The sequence below is a fragment of the Propithecus coquereli genome, unplaced genomic scaffold (genome assembly GCF_000956105.1).
Source record: "Propithecus coquereli isolate 6110/MARCELLA unplaced genomic scaffold, Pcoq_1.0 Scaffold15, whole genome shotgun sequence".
Lineage (NCBI taxonomy): Eukaryota > Metazoa > Chordata > Mammalia > Primates > Indriidae > Propithecus > Propithecus coquereli.
Window position 1 is genome coordinate 1,232,021 of NW_012139413.1, and position 26,780 is coordinate 1,258,800.

The window sequence follows — 26,780 nt, forward strand, 5'->3', positions numbered from 1 at the left end:
GCCCTCTGTCCCCGTATATCCCACATATTTTTTTCTTCTCTAAGCACACATTTTAATTTTTTCTTCTATGCTACATCTTTAAACAGGCATTTCTTTGGATGTATTGATTTTTAGCAAGATGTTGATCTATGTGAGTTGAACTATCTAAAATGGCCGTAACAAATCTGGGACAATTTGGAAAATAAATAATGATATCACCATATTATAGCCCATCGTATAAAATAAATACCTATGAGTCCATGCTAATACAAATAAATAATATGAATACATAAATAAATGGGAGCAAAGGGACAGCTATTTTTTACAGTAGAACCCCAATTGATGAATGTAGGAAGAATGATGGAAACAGAAAAATCACAATTTGTCAACCACCGCATTAATAATTGTTTCAGATAAGAATCATCAACAAATATTAAAATTGATGTCCAAAAGTATGAGAAACAGGATAGTTGCATAATCTTAAAGTATCCACCCAAAAAATACTTTTTCACAGATTAATGGAGACTAAGGACACATGACAACTAAATACAATGTGGGATCCTAGATAGAAGCCAGGACCAGAAAAAGGACATTAGTGGAATAATTGGAAAAACTTGAACAAGGTCTATAGATTAGTTAATAGTATCATATCAAGTTAATTTCCTGGTTTTGGTAATTGTGCGTTAGTTAAAGGTAATATGTTAACATTTTGAGAAACTGAGTGGAGGGTACATGGGAACTCTGTGCTTTTTTCAATTTCTTTGTAAGTCTATAATTATTTCAAAATTAAAATTAAAAATATTTTTAAATAAATAGGTTATAACACTGTCTTACATTTGAATGGTCCTTTATAAAAGAAGCTTAAGAGACAGGGAAGTTTTTATGATCCATGTGCAACACAGGAAATAGATGCCAACCTTTCAGTGACTTGCCCAAGATGACCCATTTATGGAACCAGGTGTTCAGTTAGATCTCATTTTCCTCACTACAGAAACGGTTGGACTTTACTATTTCATTCTTATAACTACGAAGAAGATGGAGAAGGCATTATTATTCCCATTTTATGGATTGGATACTAAGTTCCAGCAAGAGTAAAAACTTGCCATCTGTAACACAGGTCAGTAAGTAGTGGAGTTAGAATTCAAGTTGAAGTCTTCTCTTAACCCAATTTCTTTTCTTTTTTCCTTTTTTTTGAGACAGAGCCTTGCTCTGTTGCCCTGGGTAAAGTGCAGTGCATCATGATAGCAACCTCAAACTCCTGGACTCAAGCGATCCTCTGGCTTCAGCCTCCCAAGTAGCTGGGACTACAGGCATGTGCCACGATACCCGGATAATTTTTCTATTTTTAGTAGAGCCAGGGTCTCCCTGTTGCTCAGGCTGGTATCGAACTCCTGAGCTCAAATGATCCTCCCGCCTCAGCCTCCCAGAGTGCTAGCATAACAGGCCAACCCAGTTTCTTTTCATTCATAATACAAAAATGTAGCTATTTCTCTCTTTCATTCAAGAACATTTGTTTGGAACCTACTAGTCAAGACACTGCACTAAGTACTATGTGTACAAAAAAATGGATATGGCTTGTTGGGGGTCTTCAATGAGGGGAGTTTTGAAAGAGAAGTTGTCCAGGTGAAAGAGACTAGGAATATCATTCTAAAGGGTAGTGCTTAAAATTTTGCTTCAGTAGCTTCAGGATAGCTGAAAACATGAAGGCTTACAGAGAGGCAAGCGTGTTCATCCGTGTGCCAGGAGGGTGGCACACCCTAATTCCACAGTGACAGAAGCTCCTGTGCCCGGGAGCCTTCCAGACCTTGCCCTATGTATGTTTTCATCTGGCAGTTTATTTGTATCCTTTAAAATATACTTTGTAAACATAAATAAATTTGCTTCACTGACAAACTTAAATTAGTCTTGCTGTTTATATATTTCTGTGGTTCAGCTGGCTGGCCTCATCAATTTCTCTTGAGTTGTGCCATTAATTTGGTCTTCCCAAAGTTGCAGTGGTTCTGGTAGGAGGAGGGCCTGCTGACAGCTGGATAACTAATTTTAAGAGAAAAAGTGCCTGCCTGGCTTTAGAACTCTGAGCATTGCACACTGTTCTAGTACCAGGGCAGCAGAAGGAAACTGACCAGAGAATAAGCGTAATCCCCAATCCTCCAATACTATGTCTCTAGATTGAACATGCTGCCTCAGCTTAAATTGGTGAGCTGGAGACAGGGGTTTCCTCAATTCTGGAAGCCTGGCTCCAAATTGTGTGTGTGTGTGTCTTGACTGCACTTACGACCCTTAACTTGTCGAAACTCTATAGATTGTTTAAGTAGAACATCTCTCCTGAATTTATCTAATCTGGCCAAAGATTACCCAATTCAAACGATCTGAATTTGCCTTTCCTTCGTTAGTTTCACAGGTGTTCAGATCAGCCTGCAAGGAGGACAAATTCAATACCATGGAGATTTAAGGCATTAACATATTAGATCCGTTCATCACCACAATTCTGCAAATAACAATGTAGCCAAGTTCAGGAAAAGTAAAACCAGATGATTATTCTCTGCAGGATGTGTAGATTTGGATCTTCAACTTTGGAGTGCCATTGTTTTGGTGGCAGAGGGAATTTATACATCTGTATTTGAACAAGATTTAACACTACAACAGCTGTTCCTGGTGTACAATTAAGGAAAATGAACTCTTTGCTTGTGCAAGAACTCTCTTCCATCTAACCTGAAGTGGGAGGGAACAGTGTCACTTATATGGTTTGCTCAGGTGTGATCTTTTCCTATGAGGCTGCTTTCAGACATTTGAATAATAGACTTAATACATTTGAGATCACAAGTATTGTTTTAAGTTTATGTATTGCAAGACTGGCCACGGGGTTGCAAGAGCTTTGAGGCTTGAAGAGTCCAAACAACAAGCTGAAAGTTCAGTGATAGCAATTTCAGTTTGTTAAGCCATTCATTGTCCCCAGGTTAAAAAGTTATAGGACTCTATTTAATGACTGATGCTTTGCCCAGATTCTCTGTTAATAGAACCAAATTTCCAGTTGTAACCCTTTCCAATTATATTATCAAATGAATTGGTGTAAAAACGTTAAGCCATGTTAACCTTAAACATTTGATTGATGTGGTGGAGTGGAAGACTGTAATACCTTTATTGTCTGACTTATGTATATCTTTATATAGTGTGTTATCTTTCAACTATGATTACTCATTCTTCCTTAACTTCTAACAATTGGATAGTCTACTGATGTCCTAATTTCATAAGACATTAGAGTGATTTCTGTTGCATAAATGATAGCTTTCATTGCTTATAAAATGTGCTCCAACACACTCAATAATGTCTTCTCCAAACTTACATTGCATTGATGGCATCTGGCAACCCCATATGGTGAAACTTAATTATGACCTTTTCAATTAAATTATGGTTGGAAACCTGCTTCTGGGGTGCAGCTCAGCAATCTACTAAATTTCTCAGTGACATTCAGAACATGAAATAATTTTGAGAAAATAAATTTGCAATACAAGTGGGAACAAAGGAGAATGTTTTCAATCTGTAATAATTTATTTTTCAAAATTCATTACTTGTACAATTTACTTTCCAAGCTAATTATAAGCAAAGATGAGTAACACTGCCTTGGCAAGAGTCTGTGCTTAAGATATTTCCATATGTTAAAGCAGAAATACCTAGCACAGTACTTATATGCAAATAGAATGCAGTGAAAAATGTTCTTAAGACAGGTTCTCCAGCACCTCTTTCCAGCCTTGGTCTTGGCTAAGGACTTTACATCCCATTTCACAGAGAAAAGGGAGCCCATCAGAAAACTTCCATGGTCTCCCACTACCACATGTTCCCACCTAAAAGCATGTGTACCTATGTACTTTGACTTTTCTCCTGTTTCTATAGATGCATTCTCTGTGCTTCCATCAAAGGCCTACCCCTCTACTTATATTCTAGACATCATCCTCTCTCCTCCTGCAATGCCCTTCTCCCCTGAATAATCAATATCACCCTCCTGGATCATTACTACTAGGAAAAAAAATGCTGGGTTTTTTTCTATGTTAAACAAGCAAACAAAGAAAACTCTGTCTTAAATGCCCACTCTCCATCCAGCTACTGCTTCATTTCTCTCTTCTTCAAATGAGTTTTTTCTTTGCTCAGTTTCTAAATCTTTCCTTCCCATTCTTCCTTAATCACTCTAATTAAGATTAATCACTTTCCTTCACTCTCCTCTGCAGTCTCCACTCCAGCTGTGTTGGATTCTTGCTGTTCTTTGGACCAACCAGTAACATTCCTTCCTTAGCATTTGCACTTGCTGATTTCTGGCCCCCCATCCTAGATATCCAGAGCTTGCTTCTTCACCTTTCTTCTTTGAAGCCGTTGTTCAAAACTTGCCAATTCAGTGAAGGCTTTCTAATCTTTTTATTTAAAATTTCAATACTCCTCACTCCCTTATCCTCTTTCTCTGAGTTTTTTTATTTTCCAGGATAGTTATCACATTCTAATATCTTATATAACTCACTTTCTAGCTAAGCTCCATTACAGAGGTTTTTGAAGTTTTTAATGTTTATCAGGCAAAGTAGACAGAAGTCTCCTTTACAAACAAATCAAATGCCCCATGACAAGGAGGTGTTGTGGGAATGGGGCCTGGACTTAGGAGCCAGACCTCATTGACTTTCTGCTATTTATAAACTGTGTGGTCTTGGGTAACTACCCAAAGTCTCTGCATCTCAGTTGGCCCATGTGTAAGTAGGGATGATACGCTCAAATCATTCGCTCAGCAAACACTGAGTGCAGACTTGGGCCAGGCAGTGGGCTGGGCCCAGACAGTCCTAGTGGGGCAAATGTGGTTTCTGTCCTCATGAAGCTTATGATCTAGGGAGGGAACAGATATTAAGCAATAATCCTAGAAACAAATGTGAAAATCACACCCACTCGATTGTAAAGGAGTAAATGAGCTGGACTGTAAAGAGCCTGGCTTAATAATTAGCGCCCAGATACTTCCTCCTTCCCCATTCCTCTCATGCCACCACTCCCTTGTTTCAACCACAGTTTTACTGACAGGCATGTCCCAGTTGATATCCTACCAACTTGCTTTTCACACTTGAATGTGTATAACAAATCACCTGAAATGGCCCTTAAACATACAGGCAACTGAGGCCAACATCTAGAATTTCTTGTTCGAGAGTTTGGTGATGTGGCTTCCAAACTGCATTTTAGGAAGTTCTGATGCAGAAGTCACCAGACCACACATTGGGAAGTGCTGATTTACAGAAGTAGTTTTATTGTCTCCCTTTTTAATAATAGGTTGTAAAAACATTTTAAAGTTATGTCATTCTGAATAAATTATGCTCTCCTAGAAGCTATTTAATCTAGGACTTTTGACTCACATTAATGGTATTAATGATCCATAGAGACCACATACTCACTATCAAATCTTACTAGGTTCTAAATCTTAAAATAACTCACCCCCCTGAGGACACTTTTTGTTGCCTGCTAGCCTCATTGCAAAAATTACTGGAAGAATTTTAAAATTCTATCAATTTTATTGGCTAAAATGTAAGGAATAGCAAGGGAGCCGCAACCAAAAAGAAAAAAAGTGACCACAGAGAGCCTTCCTGCCGCAGATACTGAGGACAACAATCAACAGATAATGCTGAGTGCTGCAATTTTTAAGCCATGCAGATTCAAATATGAACATAATTTCACTCTGTTAACATAATTATACTAAGTTAAAGAATTTTGAATTATGGTTTGTGGCCATGTTCTGTGCTAAGGTCATAAACCCACCAACATATTTCTTAGTAAGTAGTCATAAGGTAAGTTAGATATTACAAGCATATCTTGTTTTATTGCACTTTTCTTTCTTGCATTTTACAGATGTATTTTTTACAAATTGAAGATTTGTGGCAACCCTGCATCAAGCCAAGTCTATTGGCGCCGTTTTTCCACAAGCATGTGCTCACTTCATGTCTCTGTGTCACGTTTTGGTAATTTTCGTAATATTTCAAACTTTTTCATTATTATATATGTTATGATGATCTATGATCAGTGATCTTTGATGCTATCATTGTAATTGTTTTCAGTCGCCACAAACTGCACTTATATAAGACAGCAAACTTAATCCATAAATGTTGTATGTGTTCTGATTGCTCCAATGACTGGCTGTTCCCCCATCTCTGTCCCTTTCCTCAGGCCTCCCTATTCCCTGAGAGACAACAATATTGAATTTAGGCCAATTAATAACACTCCAATGGTCACTAAGTGGTCAAGTAAAAGGAAGAGTCACATATCTGTCACTTTACATCAAAAGCTAGAAATGATCGAGGTTAGTAAGGAAGGCATGTCAGAAGCCAAGATAGGCAGAAAGCTAGGCCTCTTGCACCAAACTGCCAAATTGTGAATGTGAAGGAAAAGTTCTTGAAGGAAATTAAAAGTACTACTCCAGTGAACATAAGAATGATAAGAAAGCTGACATGGAGCTTCTATCTAGTGGCCTGGATAGAAGATCAAACCAACCACAACATTCCCTTAAACCAAAGCCTAATCCAGAGCAAGACCCACTCTCTTCAATTCTATTCTATAAAGGTGGAGAGAGGTGAGGAAGCTGCTGCAGAAGAAAAGTTGGAAGCTAATAGAGGTTGATTCATGAGGTTAAGGAAAGAAGCCATTTCTATAACATAAAAGTGCAAAGTGAATCAGCAAGTGCCGATACGGAAGTTGCAGCACGTTATCCAGATCCAGAAGATCAAGCTAAGATCATTGATGAAGGTGGCTATGTTAAACAACAGATTTCAATAAAGACAAAATAGTCTTCTGTCAGCAGATGATGCCGTCTAGGACTTTCATAGCCAGAGAGGAAAAGGTCAATGTCTGCTTTCAAAGCTTCAAAAGGACAGGCTAACTCTCTCGTTAGGGACTAATGCAGCTGGTGGCTTTAAGTTGAAGCCAATGCTAATTTATAATTCCAACAATCCTAGAGCTATTAAGAATTATGAAAATCTTTGTGTAAGTAAGATAAAACCATAACACCCCAAACCTAAAAATTAAAGGCATGTTCTATAGCTTTGAAGAGGTGATTTTTTTTTTCCCTCATCTACCATTTTTCACAAATCAAATAGCCTTAGGGTCATTCTCTAACATTAAGAGTTTAAGCCTTAATTTATTTTTATCAATCTGGTAAGTGACTACTGGTACCTCAGTGTGGTTTTATTTTAATTAGTAATTATCAAAAAGTTTGACCATAGTTTTATGGGTTTAAAAACCATTTGTAATACCTTTTTGGTGAAATGTCTATTCATATCCTTTGCCTATTTTTCTATAGCATTTTAGATTTTATCAATTTATAGAAGTCCTTTGTAGAGTAAGAAAATCATCCTTTTGTCTATAATTTATGATTTTGCAGTCTGTCACTTGTCTTCTGACTTTACTCATATGTTTTTTTCTGTACATATTTTTTATTTCAACATAGTCATATTTATTAATTTTTTCTTTAATGGCTCCTGGGTCTTTGTCACACTTAGGGCTTCTCCAATTCAACACTATGTGTGTATGTATATATATAAAAAATACATACGTACACATATAACATATACATATATTTTATATATATACACATACATGTATGTGTGTACATATATATGAAAAATGCATGTACAAATATGTATATGTATATATTTACATATGAATATAAGTTTGAAATGTGTATGTTAAAGAATTTCCGTGATTTCTCCCTGGAACTTTAAAGTTTCATTTTTTACTTTTAAAGTCTGATTCATCTGGAATTTATTTTGATTTAAAGTATAAAGTATGCATATTCTTCATTTTTTAAATACATTGATATCCTGTTCTCCCAACACCAGTTATCATTGTTATCTTTTACTGAATAATCTCTCTTAACCCTGATTTGAAATGCTAAGTTTTATCATATACTAAATTTATTTCAAACCACCCTATTTTAATTATTGTAGCTTTTGAACACATTTTAGTATGTCATCACTATTATTTTGTCCCCAAAATTTTCTTTGCTATTCTTGCTTCTTAGTTTTTCTCTATAAACTTTCAAATTAGCTTGCCCAATTTTTTAAAGTTGCTATTTTTATTGAAATTGCATTAAATGTATAGTGTAACATAGGGAGAACTGGCATTTTTATAATATTAAATATTCTTATCTAAGAATAAAGTATCAATTTCCATTTATCCTGGTCTATTTCCCCCACTGTCTCATAATTTCTATAAATGACTTTTACAGATTGTTTCAACCAGAATCCAAATAAAGTCCAGGCATTGTAATTTGTTGATATATCTCTCAAATCTCTTTTAAGCCATCTGTCTCCCTGTTTCTCTGGCTCTCACTGCCCTTAATTCATGCATTTTGTTTGTTGAAGCTGAATCAGTTTTCCTGTGGATTTCCCCACCATCTGGATCTTGCTGATTGTACCCTCACAGTGTTGTTTAACATGTTAATCTGTTCTTATTTTGGTAAAAACACTAAATAAACCATAAAGTATTGTAGTCTTTTTTGTACCTATACCTCAGCAGCACTTTGAATTTTCTTTTCTGTAGATATTCCTTATTTCTTTTTGAGTGTATTCCTAGGGTTTGTAATAATATAACCTCTGTTGGGGGCTATTCGGTGTATTTATCAAAATTACAACTACTTGTATCTTTTGAGCCAGCAATTTAACTTCTAGGAATTCATCCTGCAGTGATAATTGCACACCTGTGAAATGATATGTTACTGAAATTACTCATTGCAGCACTGTTTGTAATAGCAGAAGTTTACAATAATCTAAATTCCCATTGGTAATAGACTAATTAAATAAACTATGGCATATCCATACAGTGAAATGCTGTGAAGCTGATAAGAAAATGAGGAAGTTCTTTATGTAATGAATTGGAAATAGTTTCCAACACACGTTGTTAAATGAAAAAATGAGGGTGTAACCAGTGTGTATAGAATATATGTTATTATTTCTGTAAGAAAAGGGGTAATACATATACTGTGTATGAATAAGATATCTCTGGAAGGTAACATTGGTAAGTTCCACCAAGGGAAATTGGCTGACTAAGGGACAAGGGAGTGTGGGAAAGATTATCGTTGCTATATGCTTTTTTATACCTTTTGAATCTTTTACTCAATGAATGTTTTACCTATTTAACTTTTTTTGTGGCTAAAAAGTTTTAAGTACTATAATGATTTAAATGGTAGGTTAAGATCCCAATTAATATATTTGCATTTAAAGCTTGTTGTAGAATTATTTGGCATACTTAGGATCAATATGTTAAAGACAGTGAGATTTCATCCAAACATTAAGGGATACCTCACCAAGTAAGCCAACCTAAAACTGAGATGGACAGCTTTGTGTGTCTTGTACGAGAATTCCTGCATAAATTAACAGGAGTGAGCCAGATAACCTCTAAATCCCATGCAACATGGGCAGCATGGCATAGTAAAATAGCATTTTAGTCATTTAAAGCCTTCAGAAAAAAGTTCAGGTCCCCTCTCTACTCCTTAATAAACTGTGTGAATATGATAAAATGTCTCAAACTTAACAGGTTTCAGTTTCTTGATCTAAAAAAGAGGATTGCCTCTATCTACCTATAGATTTGTTATGAAGATTAGTAATAATTTATATTATGTCTAGATGCATAGTCCATTATATTATTATTCTAGCTCTAGAATTCCATGAATTAATGGTCCCTGGGGAGAAAATTGAGGTCAAAATTATATTTTATGGGAAGAATTTCTCTTTTCATTTTGAAACTTAGACATTTCTATCATATTTCTGAATTTTACTAACAATTCCCTAGATCTTCTAGCCCATGGCCACTCACATGTAGAATGTACACACAACACCAGAAGTGAGAAAATATGACAGTATGTCCCATCCTATTTGGGTAAACTGTCTTGCACTTATCTCAAGTTGAGCTTTAACTCTCATTATTTTTCTTACTGGGATTATAAAACTGTATATTTAAATATAGATCTATAGATCTGTTATAGCATAAAATCTATCATATTCATGGCAAGCTGGTGCCCATGATTCAGTCATTCTCTGCAGGGCCAATTACCTGTATTTTTTTTAAAAAGTTAAGTCGAGGTTTCATTTTACTCTAATTTACTTGTAGATAAGACTTATTTGCATGATAGGCTCTAACTCACATCTTGAAGTCATTAAAATAGTCTCTGAACAAAAATATGCTCTGAAATTTCTCTGACACAACTAGCTTTAACTTTTGATAATGTTTAAGACATGTAAAAAACAATGCAAAAGTTAAAAAAAAAAAAAAGCCACCCTCCTCACCTGCATTTCACCATGACTCTTCTGAGATCCTTCAGTGCTTACTAAGGAGAGTGATGCTTGCTAACAGTGTGCCAGGGCAGTGGATACTGGTACAAGTATAAGATCCACAAAATATCCCTCCCATTCTATCTGTCCAGTGATGGGAATAGGTTTAAGCTGCTGTGTAAGGAGCTTGATACGGAACAGTTTCCTGTCAGTGAGGACTGTTAAACTAGGATCCGATGCAGGAGAAATTAATTAAATCCATTTCTCTTGAATCTTGGAAAATAAGAGTGGTCGGATTTGAAGTGCCTTGTGGAGAAGTGCAATACCTTCCCAACTTTTTTTTCACCTACCCAACGTTACCATTGGCTGACTCTCTTAACACATCTTTTTACATGCTCCTAGAGCTGTTACTGTATTGTAAGTGTTCTGAAAATTGCAAGGAAATGTAACCAGAATACTGTTACAGAGCCTTTTTATAACCACTATGTTTTACTTGTTTGCCCACACTCTGCAATACAAATTACAAGTTGCCTTTTCAGTCATTCACAGTGATGAGCAGGAACAGGAAACCAAAGTTGCTTTGAGAAATCCCCCTTTTACAATGTATGTGGCAGGTTTATTAAATAGAGTTAACAGGTGGATATTTTCAGGTACCATTAACGCAACATTAGTCAGTGTCAGAGAACTTTTTTATTTTAAGTTTATGGGAGCTTTATAAAACAAAGCAGTAAAATTATTTTTTTAACACATTCTTTCTTACTTTCACTTTCCCCAGTTTGTAGTCCTGAAAAAGACTGTTTAAAAAAGTAACATAGGGGCGGGGCGCGGTGGCTCACGCCTGTAATCCTAGCACTCTGGGAGGCCGAGGTGGGTGGATTGTTTCAGCTCAGGAGTTCGAGACCAGCGTGAGCAAGAGCGAGACCCCGTCTCTACTAAAAATACAAAGAAATTAATTGGACAACTAAAAATACATAGAAAAAATTAGCCGGGCATGGTGGCGCATGCCTGTAGTCCCAGCTACTCGGGAGGCTGAGACAGTAGGATCGCTTGAGCCCAGGAGTTTGAGGTTGCTGTGAGCTAGGCTGACGCCACGGCACTCACTCTAGCCCGGGCAACAGAGCGAGACTCTGTCTCAAAAAAAAAAAAAAACATAGGTAACTTAATTTCCCCAGAGCAAAGTAAGTGTGAGCCACAACTACTTTTGTGATTAAGAGCCATTTAATTTAGGTTGGTGTTCTGTATCAGTAAGAGTTCCTTCTGTCAATTTCTAACATTACTAGCACAAAGTGAAAAGAGTTCTTAGAAGAAATCATACTAAAGAAATTTTTCCAGGTTTCTAAATCAGTTACATTTTTAAAAACCATCAAAACATCTGTATGAAATGTAAAGTAGTAAAACAACAGCTTGGCCCACAGCAAATGCTCAGTAGTAGGTTAAAGCATATGAGGTTGCTGGTATTTGACCACTTCAATTTATGGAATTGACAATTTCACAAGATTCAAGTTGATATTAATGTCCTTCCTTATTTACATTGGTATTGAAATCCCATTAGTCTAAACCGTCTTACTAAAAGGGCCCTCAGACCTTAGGAATATTACAGTTATTAGCCAAATAAGGAAGTAGCTTTGAGTGGCCTCGGTAAACAATGAGGCAAAGTGCACCTATGCATTTCAGCTCAGGAGAGTATTGGGATGTCCTTAAATCCTCATACATGATCTTATAAAATAAGGCAAGAGGTTAAAGCTGAGAAAGCAAAATAACAACAGCTGTGAGGCTGACATTGTAATGGGGAGAGACAGAAAAGCCAAAAAAGAAAAAAAAAAGCACTCTGTAAGAATAATTCAAATATAATTTGATTTGGGACACTTTGATGTGTTTGGCCAATAGCCCTATACTGCTGTCCTCTATTAGCATATCATTATATTACAATAGTATATTTGCAGTTGTTACTATACATTACCAAGACAAGTTTAAAACTGATTTTGGATGCTCTAAAAGTCTAGGAGAATTTTTTCCTTGAAGTTTGTGTACTAAATAACTGCTCTTAAAGTTTTACCTCATTCCCCAGCCCTTCAGGATACACTCAGGTGTCACTTTAATGCACACGAATGACTGAAGCATGAAGGGGGGGGGGGCTACAACTCCCTTCATTAGCAAAATAATTGAGAAGTAACCTTACATCTGGGTATTTTTAGATTTTCAGGGACACAGCCAAGTTTTAAAACCTTTATTGCAAAAGCAATATTTTAATAAAAAATTAGAAAATCCCATATCTTAAAAATTTTGAACAAAAAGTTGAATATGCCCTTGAACAGTGTAGACATAATGCATGAAGGAAAATGCCACAAAGGTAGATCACTTGTGTCATCCTGTTTTCTTCTTTATCCCTAACACCCGGCGCAAGGCCTGGCATATAGTTGGCAAAGAGGAGTATTTACTGAATGAATGAATAGAGTGAATGAAATTCCAGGTATTACATTCATAGTTTAGTATTTCTTTAGCTCATTGAACAACCTTTGTGTACAAGAAATTGTTCAGTAAAAATATTCAGTTTCCTCGCCTACAAAAGAGGGGCATACAAGGTGTTTCCAGCGTGAACATTCTACAATCTTGTAAACAGACAAGCCCACTGTCTGGGGAAGAGATCAAACAGCAGGGATTTCTTAAAACATTAATTAGTAAGTTAAGACCATTAGTGCCTGGCTTAGTCCCACAGAGGTTTTGGGCCACCTGCGACCTGATTGATGACGACTTTTTACACTCTTTCTGGAACTACTCGCTGAATTTTGTCTTAGGGCCTGTGTGTCACTCATTTTGCTTTCCTGACAGGAATCCAAAGGAAGTCATTCATTGGCAAGTACAAATTCTCCCCAATTGTGCCAAGGAGAATTATTCATTACCGTTTTATGGAAAGTCCAAACCACATTTCCAGGAGGGCTGGGGACCTGCCAGATCACTGGGTTTTGTTGGCATTGATTGATTTTATTTTCTCCAATAATCACCTGCTTTAATGAAAAGCCTTTGGAATTGCAAATGAAGTCTCTATCATTTGAGATCTCCTGAAGAAAGGGAGTTTGTTTTTAAATAAAAACATCTTAGCTAAGGAAATATGTTTTATGGGGTTCATGCTACTAATTGCTCTCTGCTTTTGTTTCAAACGCTTGTATTACGGGTTACGTGATCAAGAACCAATGTTATGAAAAGTTGATCTGTTCAGCCTACTTTTCAGCTCTGAACTGTCTAGTCACTAGCCACACGTGGCTGTTTAAATTAATTAAAATTAAATAAAATTAAAAATATGTTTCCTCTGTTCCACTAGCCACATTGCAAGTACCCAGTAGCTACCCATGGCTAGTGGCTACCTCATCGGGTAAGCATGCATGTGGAATATTTCTGTCATCACAGAAATTTCTACTGGACTGTATTGACAAAGGCTCTCTCCTTGATCAAACTTGAGGCAGGCTCTTCTGAGCCCTCTTATCCTCTAGGCCCTAACCCTGGACTCTGCGCTTGGCCTGCTTAGTCCAGTTTTAGTAAGAATTTGGCTGGATGAATTTAGCGAGAGTCCTCCACATTTGATATCTGATGAAATTCCTCATTCCCCATCCTCGATCGATCTCTTATCTCCCTGTCCCGCCTTAACCAAGATCCTGTCAAATCAGTTTAGGCAAAATCCCCCTTACTCCTGATGTTTCCTCTTAGTAATTTTCTATCCACCCTTTCTCTTGGCTATAAATTCCCATTGTCCTCGTTTTAGGAGTTGTGCCTGATCTCTCTGCACTACTGCAAAACCTCCATTGCAGTAGTCCCTCTTGAATAAAGTCCTTTTTACTGTCTTTAACAAGAGTCATGAATAATTTTATCTTTATCAGTATTATTTTAACCTTTAAAAGAACACAATTGAGTATTTTAACTTTTTATGGCCTAAGGTAGGAAAAGGATTGACCAGAGATTTATTTATTCAACATCTATTTATTGAGTCAAAACAATTTCACAAGAGCTATTGTAGTTGTGAAATACTCTTGGAGGTTTAGAGCCCCTGTCTCCCACTAGACAGGTGATATTGTAGCCCAGGGAGGCTCCTGGGAAAACTCAAAATCATCTTATAAGCCTCAGGCACTGCCAAAGAAAGGGAGTCTTCTCTTCTAAGTCACAGTTCATCTTCATTCCAATTAGCCTTCTCTTCATGCTGAGGAATTCAGACTTAATATAGTAAATATATATCAAAGCACTTTAGAAATTCTGGAGAGTTTGGCCACTACATATTCCCCTGATTGTTTCCAAGGAAATACATAGTTTCAAAACTCCCCAGAATTTCCAGCTGGACTTGTGCTATGGTTTGAATGTGTCCCCCAAAAGTGTATGTGTTAGAAACTTGATTACCATAGTGGTGATGTTAAGAGGTGGGGCTTTGGGAAGTGATTGGGCCCTGAGGGCTCTTCCCTCATGAATGGATTAATGCCATTATCATGGGAGTGGGCTGATTATTGCAGGAGTTTGGCCACCTTTTCCTCTCTGTCTCGCCTTCTCTCACCCTCCCTTGCCTTTTTGCATTTCACTCTTCTGCAATGGGATGACTCCCACCAGATGCTGGTGCCATGCTCTTGGACTTCCCAGCTTCCAGAACTGTAAGCCTAATAAATTTCTTTACTTTATAAATTACCCAGTCTGTGGTACTCTGTTATAGAAACGTAAAATGACTAAGACAATTTTTTAGTCCCTAAATGAGCAGGTCACCAGGCCCAACTTTCCTCTTGCATGCATTCATAAATATCCAAAAACTTTATACTTGTAGCATAGCCAGGTCAGTGCTAGTTGCTATGCGATCAGTAATTTCAAGCTACAGAGTTCTACCCAATTATTTTGGGGTATTACTGTTACAGTACTAATTCAACCAATAATTAAGAAATATTTAGTGATTAGGAAAGGCTAATATTCTGGTACCTTGCTACTTTTATTATTGGATTATCCTATGAAAATAAATATTTTTAAAAGAAAAATTTCTAGCTTTGAAGATTTTAAATTCAATTAAAGAATGTATTTTTTAAAAGATTATAATCTTGACTCTCATACAAATATAAAATGAACACATGTGAAAGATTTTGTTTAGTTTATTAATTCATGAGAGAACCAATAAACTGTTGTAACCAATTCAGGAGAGCATCCAAAAAGCAGACAGATATATAAGCCTATCAAGAATACTGAAATATGAAGTACATTTGCTTAACAGATGCAAAACTAGTCCGTATACATAGGGCAGCGATCGCTTGCATTCCACCATACATGTATGCTGTGCATTTTTATGGACAAGAATCATTTGCATCACTATCAGTTTTCTACAACTTAGAGAGTTGTAAACTTGTTCAAAGAAAGGCTCAAAACCCAGAGAATGAGATAACTGGGAAGTGTATGTTTTAGCTAATAGTTAGTTTTTATTAAAGATACCCAGTAATTATCTTGGCCTAGTTTTCTTTCATAATTTTTTCTGGTAAATCAATTCTTTGTAGGTTCCTTTCTCCATGGTTCTGCCCTTTTGATTTACCTTGCCATTTCCTCAGCTTCACCTTATTTGAGAGATACCTGAGGAGCTTTCTTTTTTGCTCGATTCAATCAATAGTGCAGAAACAAAGCATAAAAATGTATCCTGTTGAAAACTGAAAGTTAAAAGGGGAGGGGAAGGGTCACAACAGGCAGGGTAGCTGGAGGGAGAGGCAAAAGAATGAGGAAAAAAATATTAAATCATTTATATCGTAATTTCATTGATAAGAGATTACAGAATTAAATCTCGTTGCAGTCCCTTATTCCCTTGGTTCTGGCCCATTAGATTTAAGAGACATCTCAATTTAATAACAGCTTTTTATGGGAGAAAGAAAATTTGAAAAGAAAAAAATGTACACTTCTTTAAAAAAAACAGTGGCATATATTTATTCATACAATGGCATATTATCCCTTCAGTAAAAATCTAAACCTTCTTAACATACTTCTGAATCACTTTAGCCATCATTTATCATGCATATTACATAATACTTTCATAATACATTTTCTGATTAAACTTTTTCGGTGCCTTTGTGTTGAAAATGCAATCTTAAGGCATTTCAAAGAATACTGGGATATTCTCTGCAATTACATTTGATTACTTGAGTATTCTACCCCATTCCCCTGCCCTCCACACACACTCCAATTTAATTATATACCTGAGGTTATACAGCTAATTTTGAAAGTTGTGAGGAAGCTTTTTGACAGTTTAGCACTTGAGCAATTAGTCCTTAGCATAGCATTCATGGGTTATTCACCTTTCCTAGCTTTGAAAACACACTGTGATTTATTCTGAAAGATTTGGCAAATTCTTCTGCCTTTGACTGTGCTGCTTGACAGTCCTTTTGAATATCCCAAGGACAAAAGATTTATCTACTTAAACAGATTTATCTACTTGCATGTGTCCTCTATTCTGGGGTCCTTTGTAAAACATTTGATTGTTGTTTTACAAGAGAATCAGTCGGTTCATTTTTCCATGTGATGAATATTTTCATCACTTATAGTAAATTTATATTCTTCGGTACTCTTTTTGTTCTCTTCTGCATACATAGAACTTTTTCTGCTCAGTGCTGCCATCCTAGGACACTCCTATTGAGGACAATTCCAGATCCAAGTGTAATGAAAAACTCAACTGTGAGAGGCAGCACCAATTGAAGGAACAAGGATAACAATAGCCTAAAGTTCACACTTTCCCAGGCTATGACACTTGCACAGGATAAACAGCCTTGCCATGACTTACCTCTCTGTGTGAGAATTAGCCAGTTTCTCTGGGCATTGATTATAAGATTTATTCCAGTTTCAGAAAAGGTTGAGTTGGGGATGCGGAGAAGCACAGTGCATGTTACAATTGAGGAAATTTGCTAAATTATAGATTGTTTCACAAGATAGTGACTTTTTTTGGACAGATTCTTTGAAAATTTCCCAGTTTCATTGCTGTTGATCTAACTTAAGCCTTTCTCTTAGTAAATCAGAAAATAAAGGCTTGGAGACTTCAACTTGTTCCAAACGTCACCAAGTGAGCTGCTAGTACTAACTAAAGTTTAAGTAGTGTTTCCAGACTTCCAATTTTCCGAATAACTATGGTGGAGTTTTCACTAATCTATGGCAAAATGAAAAAAAAAAAATAGTGAATTTTCATAAGTTCAAATATATCCACTTTAAGAGACTGTTTTATTTTCATGTCGAAATGTTCATTCTTTTATGTGATGATAAAAGGCATTATTTTTGTTATTTTTTTTACTCCATCCCTATGTATTTCCTTGGTAAAATGAAAATTTAGCAACCCTATATTGGTTCCCTCAATTAAAAGAATTACTAGTCATTTACATGCAAAAGTCTGAGAATTAATAGGCCAGAGGACTTCTGTTACAGTGTTCTTTGTGTTAGGCATTTCTCCTTAGTTATTCCCAATGACCTTTTTTGCTGGAGTAAGGACCTCCTTCAGGCATTCTTCTGAGCTGCTAAACAGCACCTCCCTCTTTTGCTCAATTCACAATTATAAAACTATTTTTTTATTTCAGATAATTGGTTTATTAAAAAACGCAACAAGACTCATTTATGCGTAATCAATCTCCTTCTAAATAAGATTAACTACTAGGGAACCTTAAAAAAACTCTTTTTTAGAAAGCTGGCTTTTAGTTTTGTGATTTCTCATATCTCAGTCACAAGATTTAGTTTCCTGACCTGTTTTAATGAAGTGTTTTCTGCAACAGTAAACACATACACACATGCATACAACCTACACTACCACTGGCAACAAGGAGGACACATGCAGGAATTAAGGGTAAACTAATTCTCAACACGTCTCAACACCTACATCTATTTTTCTGCCACCACAGCACTACCTACTACTATTCTGCTACTGCAGACCTTTGTTGTTTTTATATAAAGGCATTTTATTCAGTAGCTTGAAAATAATAACTCTCCAAAGTAATGTTTTATGTAAGAGTAAAAATCAATATATTTGAGAATGTGTTGATTATTACGACTAGTAGGGGAGTCCTGGAATTTTGTAGACTAATGTTAGTAATGTTTGGATACCACCTTTTGTGGTTGTTCAAGGTGGTATGCTTGTTAATGCATCACATGTCTAGGCATCACATTGTGCCAGTGTTGGTGACAGTGCCACTTTGTTGAGCTGGTCTCACATTCAATGAGGAAACACTTTATCATAAAGAGAATAAAAAATGAAAATAAGCTACTAACTCTGGGCTCAGATTAAATTAGCTTTGAGAATTTAGAAGCAACAGCTACTCTTGCTGTTTCTTCTGATGCAACATTGTGGGCCTTTACATATCGTGTTATATTAATTCAACAAATATTTATTTGGCACCTACTATAGGTAATACATTAGGTGCTCATTCTGATTATCGTAAGATATACAAGATAAATACTCTTACATTTTTGCCCTTAAAAAGCCTAGCAAAAGAGAGAATCCATGTATGGAATTTTCTGTAATAGAAGGAAGCAGTGGTATGTGCTATTGGAGAGGTAGAGAAAAAAATATGCCAAGATTTCGGAGGAGGAAGAAGTTACTGTTTTTACTGAAACACCAGGAAGGTATTCATTCACGAAGGAGATGGAAATGGAACAGAGCCTTGAGAAGTGGGTAGGATTTCAGCATATGGAACCCGACCAGAGTAGTTTCAGAAAGAGAACTGCATAAGCCAGCAATAGGGGAGGGAAATTCTGGGGTGTGTATTGTAAAATGGTGCCTGGCTAGAGTTGCAGGATCCGTGAAGGGAAGTAGTAAGTAGAAAGTTATGGTGGGTCACAGTGCAAAGCATTATGTTCAAGACTAAAGATTTTGGGCTTCAGTCCATAGGCATGAAGGAGCTCCTGGGGTTTTGTAAATATGGGAATAACCAGTTAATATTGTACGTCAAGACAATTGTTCTGGAAACTGTGTATAAGTTGTATCGAAGAGGGCAGTAACCCGGGGTTGAGAGAATGCCTGGAAACCAGAACTGTTGGTGTAGTCCTTGAGAATGCATTGAGTGGAAGAACTGCCATCATGGCCCTGGGAATGGCCATGGGATTATTAAAAAGAAAAGTGCTGGGGAGGCAGTATGGAGTAAGTGTTGACAATTCATTGAACATGCGGGAAAGAGATGGGGAGGACTCAAAGACTTTGACGTTTTAGGAAAAAAGAGTGTGTTTGACTGAAAGAAGTCCTGTTTGAGCCACCTGGAATCAAAGTGCTGGCAAGAATCAAAGAGTAAAAATTCCAAGAAATATCAACAATGCACATCAGAAATTAAGATAAAAATAAAGCCAGTGCTAGAATTTTACTTATTTGGAAATAATCTTAATAAAGGTAATAGTTGAAGTATTTTTGTTTTGAGAGTTCACCAGAAGGCGTGAGAAGTGTATTACAGAGAAGAGAGGAGGGCCAGACTAGATCCATGGAGAACACCTACACTTAGAAGATAGAACAGGGAGGCCAGTTATGGTGGCTCACATCTGTAACCCCAGCATTTTGGGAGGCCAAGGCAGAAGGATTGCTTGAGGCCAGGAGTTCAGGACTAGCCTGGACAACATGGTGAGACCCTGTCTCTACAAAAAATAAGGAAAATTAGCTGGGCATGGTGGTGCTCGCCTACAGTACTAGGTCCTCAGTGAGCTGAGCAGAAGGATTGCTTAAGCCCAGGAGTTCAAAGCTGTGGTGAGCTATGATCACGCCACTGGCCTCTAGCCTGAGCAAAGGAGCAAGACCCTGTCTAATAAAAAAAAAAAAAAAAAAAGAAGTCTCCAAATCTGAAATAGTGCCCCAAAAAAGAACATAGAACAGGGAAAGGAAACCTCCGAACCCCACTCTCAGCAGAAAAAAAAAAGAAAAGAAAAGAAAAAAAAAAAAACCCACCTAGGCATAGTCAGAGGCAGCAGAGGTGGGAGGAAGCAGATACCAGGGGCAGGGTAGGTGGGATCAGAAAGGTTGAAACAGACTAACAGAGATAATTTTGCTGGCAAACTGGAAATCTTGCCTTTAAAAGGAGGAAAGATAAACGTGTGTTTCCACAGCAGAGTTATTTCAATCTCTACTGAAGAGTTCCCTGACATGACCTGTTCCCACCATTCATAGCCACATGGCTCCTAATTTCCTGGCAGAATGTGTCATCAGTGGCCTGCTGCTCACTGCCCTGGAAGAGTCTTCTCTCACAAACATAATGGATGTTCTTTCCAGGTGTTCTAGAAGCCCAAAAATGTTTTAATATTTTTGACATCTCTGTTTGCCCCTGTAAAGGAAACCTGCAGAACTGCAGATCCATCAAACACTGCTTCTTTCTCCATCTGGACCATTTGCTGGAGACCAGAGGTTCTTAACCTGAGGTCAGTCAGTATCCTGGCCAGTGGATATAATTTTCTGTTATCCAAGTCCATGCATTTTTCTGAAGGGGTAATTTACTCTCCCGATTCTCCAAAGGATCTGTTTTTTTTAAAGAGCCACTGCAGTAGATCATACACTCTTGCACAATGATGTGAATTGCTTGAGTACAGGAGCCTGTCTTTATATATTTTGATGTCTTCATGGAACTTCTATCAGTCTTGGCTGAATGAATGGCTAATGGTGCTACATTAGATGGGCCAACAGGGATGATAAAATACTCCATTGCCTCTTGTTTAACTTAGAAAATACACATACCTAGGAAATATTTTCTCATAATAATGCCCTCTATTAGTATAACTTGTAGCTTTAAATGAGTGCTTCAAACACACAGTCTCATTTGTCTCTTTAATAATTTTGCAGAGTAGGGATTAGAATCTTCATTTCATGAATGAGGAAGCTAAGGCTGAGAGAATACATGTGACTCGCTGAAGGTCAAACAGCATGTTATCAGACCTGAGACTTAAATCCAAGCCTTTGTTCTCCAAGTCCTATATCTTCCCACTTGTTCAAGGACTGGAGAGGCAGTTTAGCTTAGTAGTTAAAGCCCTTTTAAGGATGACCTGGGCTCCAGTCCTCGATTTAGCACTTCCTACATGATCTTGGGCAAGTTCTAAGCTCTGTAATCCTGCATTTCCATTTCTAAAATGGGGACAGTAAGAGTACACATAGGGTGATTGCAAAGTTTAAGTAAGATAGTCCTTGTAAGTACTTAGATATTATTATTATCTAATTGTAAATTCATTTCTAATAAAAATGCTTATTAACATAATAGACCTGACCCGTTTTCTGGAATGCTTATTGGCAATAGGTTGGTTTTTGTTCTATATTGTAAATTATTTTTATTAGCCTAAAATTTGATACTTATGTTAAATATAGTGGTTTCCAACTAGTTGTGTTATGGACTGACAGATGCAACCATCATACAGAGAATTTAATTTCTTGTTCTTACACAATCATGTATTGCTTAAAGATAGCGATATGCTTGAAGAAATGAGTCTTTAGGCGATTTCATCCTTGTGTGAACATCAGAGTGTACTTATACAAGCCTAGGTGGAATAGCCTACCACACACCTAGGCTGTATGGTACAGCCTATTGCTTCTAGGTTATGAACTTGTACAGCATGTTACTGTACTGAATACTGTGGGCAATTTAACACACTAGTAAGTATTTGTGTATCTAAACATTATCTAAACATAGAAAGGATACAGTAAAAATAAGGTATAAAAGATAAAGGTACACCTGCATAGAGCACTTGCCACGAATAGAGCTTGCAGGGCTGGAAGTTGTTCCGGGTGAATCAGTGAGTGATTGATGAGTGAATGTGAAGTCCTCCAGGACATTATTGTGGACTACTATAAACTTTGTAAACACCGTACACCTAGGCTACACTAAATTTGTAAAAAAATATTTTTCGTTCTTCAATAATAAATTAACCTTAGCTTACTATCACATTTTTAAGTTATAAACTTTAAAAAAATTTTAAACTTTTTGCCTATTTTGTAATAACACTTAGCTTAAAACACAAACACATTATACAGCTGTACAAAAATATTTTCTTTCTTTATATCCTTACCCTATAAGCTTTTTTCTATTTTTAAAAATTTTTGATTTTTTTACTTTTTAAACTTTTTTTGTCCAAAGCTAAGACACAAACATATTAGCTTAGGCCTACACAGGGTCAGGATCAATATCATTATCTTTCACCTTGTTCCACTGGAAGGTCTTCAGGGGCAATAACATGCATAGAGCTGTCATCTCCCATGATAACAATGCCTTCCTCTGGAAAACCTCCTGAAGGCCCTGCTTGAGGCTGTTTTACAGTTAACTTTTTTAAGTAGAAGGAATACCCTCTACTTACGAAACAAAAGTAAACACATAAACCAAAACATAATTGTTGATATCAAGTATTATGTACTGTACATATTTGTATGTGATAACCTTTTATGCGACTGGAAGCACAGTAGGTTTGTTTACACCAGTGTCACCACAAACCCTTAAGTAAAGCTTCCATCTTTTCCTGGAGTTCTCTGGAGTACAAAGGGAAGTGAGAATGCCACGGTAGAAGCAGCCTCCCAATGGTGGCTGAAGTCAGTAGACTGGCAGGGCTGCTGTGCTCTTGGCACCTGGCTCTGTCCCTGCTCTGCAGCAATGAGAGCCTGTCCTGCAACAGTGCAGTTCATCTCCCATTTAGCAGACAGCCCATTAGCAGTGGAGGTTGCAAGAGTCCATACTTACATACGTGCTAAGCCATACCTTCCTAAACAAGCAAGAATTATTTAACCCCTAATACAAATACTGGGGGGAGAGGAGGGCCAAGGACCTTGGAACAGACAAAAAACTGATGCTTCTAACCTTAAAATGTGGAGGACTTACAAAGTGACTAGGCAGTTCTCTGGCACTGGAATTGCAAATATTACAGGACTGATTAGGATCTTCCAACTTAAAAGCCTGTTGGAAACACATTGCTCTACATTTAAATGTGCGTGCACTCTTTTAATTGAGAGTGTACTCTTTTAATTGAGTAGTGGAGACTGTTAATGCTCAACCCTAATTAAAATACAATTTACCAAATATGTTTGCACAATATTACTTTACATGTTGTTTTAATGATGATTTTTAAAAAATGATCAAGAACAAGTAAGTCACTTAATTGTTTAAATAAGCAGTTTAGCTTTCCAGCTGCCTGCAGGGACAAAGTGGAAGGATGCGTACAGAGAAAAAAGGGACTCCTGTCCACAGTGTGTGTGAGTCAGCCTGTTTGTGGGAGACCAGGCTTCTGGAATACTGGCATGCCGAGAGGCAGAAATATTACTCAAGAGCTATCTGGGCACTGACATCTCTCCTCCCAAGAGAAAATGTGGTCTTGATGCCCTTCAATTTGGTATAAGAACCAGATAAGTCTGAAAATTAGAAATATTAAATGGAGTGGGGAACCTGCGGCCTTAGAGCCGCATATGGCCTTCTGGATCCTTCAGTGCAGCTTTTTGACTGAATCCAAATTCCCTTTCAATAAAGGGATTTGTTCTGTGAAGTTTGGATTTGGTTGAGGCAACACACTTGGGGATTGGGAGGGCCACATGTGGCCTTGAGGCCTTAGGTTCCCCACCCTATTAATGTAGCAAGAATTTAACTTCATTCTCCACTTTGGCAGGAGGCTCCTCCCTGCCCGAAGATTGTCACTGGGAGCAGCAGCCTCATAGGGAACCAACCTGTGAGGACCAACCACACAGGATATGCTTTGTCTGCTCCCTGGGTTACCACTTCCTGTGGGCTCTGCAGCCTGGGCTGAACACATTGGGACTTGTGGCAGGTGTGCTGGTAACCCAGCTGCAAGGTGCATTAATTTTATAAATTGTAGTAAGTGAGTAAAGTGGCATTTTCCATTGCTTAACTCTGCTAGTTAATCTTAAGCCCTGTAGATATCTTTTGGTTTTCATTGTATTTGTCCTGGACCTACATAGTTTAGTGGACGCTAGAGTAAGTTGGTACAAAATCATGATCAAAATATATGTGGCAAGACTATGAAAAATGGATAAATTAGCTTCACCAAACATGACTTATTAACTTGCTGGATATGTAACTTCACATACTCTCAACCCCATGAAGGTGGAGACCATGGCTATCTTATTCCTGGGAGAATCCTCACACTTTAGCAATATTATTTGTTCATTTGACTATTAATTGACTTTTTAAAAGTAGAACCTTTTAACATATCCTTTCATGAGGCTTTTGTTATAGAGATATTAAACACATAGAGTATGTGTTTAAAAATCTTTGGTTTGCTTTACAACTTTGCCAAGGAAGAATTCATTGTATTTTTACCTGTCCCTCATTTCTTTGAGAAAATTAATAATTAATATGCAAATTATTATTTTTTAGGCTTGAAATTATTCCAACATGGCTTTCCTTGGACTCTTCTCTTTGCTGATTCTACAAAGTATGGCTTTGGGGGCCACTTTTCCTGGTGAAACCATTGCTGAGTTGTCAGTGAATATGTATAACCATCTAAGAGCCACAGGGGAAGAGGAAAATATTCTCTTCTCTCCACTGAGTATTTCTCTTGCAATGGGAATGATGGAACTTGGGGCCCAAGGGTCTACCCAGAAAGAAATCCGCCACTCGATGGGGTATGACAGCCTGAAAAATGGTAAGTGTGCTTAGGTTTGATTTCTCAAGACTTTTAACTCAGTTATGTCATCTTCTTATGCCAGAAGCGGCAATATTTACACGGAGTAAGAAATGATCTCGTTGAGATGGTGTAGCTAGGAGAAGGATTAGAAAACTCAAGAAATGTATTAATTCTGGCTCCATTTCTGGCTGAGGGAATCTAAGGAAATTATATCTTTTTAAAAATTATTATTACAAATAAACTCCACTGTGATAGACAAAAGCAAACATTATTCTGGTGTTTTCAGTCTAGAGGGAGAGGCATATATTAATCATTTATCAAACAAATAAATGAAAATTTACAGCTATGAAGAGTGCTACAAAGACAGACAACATGGTTCTCTAAGAATATCCGAAATTTTTGCTTAAAATCAACTGTATCATCCTTTCTTGAATAGCATCCAAGAACTTTTTTGAAATGTTATCTTATAAAAGTTATATTTATTGGAGGAAATTTCTAGCCAAATGGTATTTTGTAATCACTTTGAAATGATGAGTGCTTTCTATTTTAATACTTCTAATAGACATGTGAATTAACTAATTAAAAAGATAAGAATTAGTATGTTCTACTTTTCTATTTATAAGATTTTTTAAAAGTCTACTGAGTAAAATTTAAAGGAATATCTTGGATTTTAAACTAGATAATTCATTCTGATAATTATAAAATAAGACTGATTTAATGAAAGTAATATGAGTACTTTGAAAGAAAACAACTTAAAAATCTCTACTTTGTAGATTCTAGAAAGATAACAATGAAATAAAAAATAACATCAGTTAATAATATTAAGCTACAAAAAGTTAATTTGAACATCTAGAAATAGTACAAGTACTGGAACTTCCTTACCATATCAATGTGGGGAATAAGCCTGGCACTTTTCCCCTGGGCCCTTGTTCTGTTAATCTGCCTTGTGCTTTAATGCCTCTTCCCTCTCCTTGATCCTTCACCATGTTTGTTCCAATAAAAAACTTGTCCTTTGTCATCTTGCAGGTGAAGAATTTTCTTTCTTGGAGGATTTTTCTAATATGGTAACTGCTGAAGAGAGCCAGTATGTGATGAAAATTGCCAATTCCCTCTTTGTGCAAAATGGATTTCATATCAATGATGAGTTTTTGAAAATGATGAAAAAATATTTTAATGCAGAAGTAAATCATGTGGACTTCAGTCAAAATATAGCCGTGGCCAACCACATTAATAAGTGGGTGGAGAATAACACAAACAGTATGTCATTTGGTTCTTTTTCTTCTCGAAATTAGTTAGTTAGTTAGTTAATTTTAACTCTCTTTTACTTCTGAAAGTATTTTTCCTCTCACTCCTTTTAAATTTTGAATGTTAGCTAACATTTAGTTGAGTATCTAATAATTATTTTGTATAGATTATAGTCTATTTTAGAAACATTGCTTATGAATGAACATTTGAGAAAGTTAAATCTTTTGATGTATGTAGAATTTGACACTGATAATCTGAAATCTGCGCTCTCTGATGGATGGGTTTCCTCTGTACAGTAATCTCAATTACTGTATGGAATTTTGCTTGATCTGACTAATAGATTAGTTACTAGATAGAATGGCAGTTGGTGGATTTCTTAACAATATGATTAATATAGAATAAGAAAGTTAAAGATCAGAGTTTAAAGATGTTTGTTGGCTTTTGAACCACTGAACTTGTTTGGTAATCAAAAAAATTTATATAGGATTCATTTTTTTAAAAGCTGCCCATTTTAAACCCAAACAAATGGAGAGGAGTTAGAATGAGATGCATTTATTCTAGATTTTATTTCTATGTCATAGTTTTAAAATGCTGAGGCACCTTTTATCTTAAGAAGTGCTATGATTGGCCAGGCGCGGTGGCTCGCACCTGTAATCCTAGCACTCTGGGAGGCCGAGGCGAGAGGATTGTTTGAGCTCAGGAGTTTGGGACCAGCCTGAGCAAGAG

General features: G+C 36.8%; 1 protein-coding gene across 1 annotated transcript in view; it reads left to right on the plus strand.

The window, feature by feature from the left end:
* Window positions 1-26,780, plus strand: part of SERPINI1 (serpin peptidase inhibitor, clade I (neuroserpin), member 1) — an 80,954-nt gene that overhangs the window by 18,884 nt on the left and 35,290 nt on the right. The window contains exons 2-3 of the mRNA XM_012640171.1: window positions 24,560-24,827; window positions 25,836-26,066. Of these exons, the coding sequence (XP_012495625.1) occupies window positions 24,578-24,827; window positions 25,836-26,066 (481 nt within the window). The 5' untranslated portion in view covers window positions 24,560-24,577. The remainder of the gene's footprint in view (window positions 1-24,559; window positions 24,828-25,835; window positions 26,067-26,780) is intronic.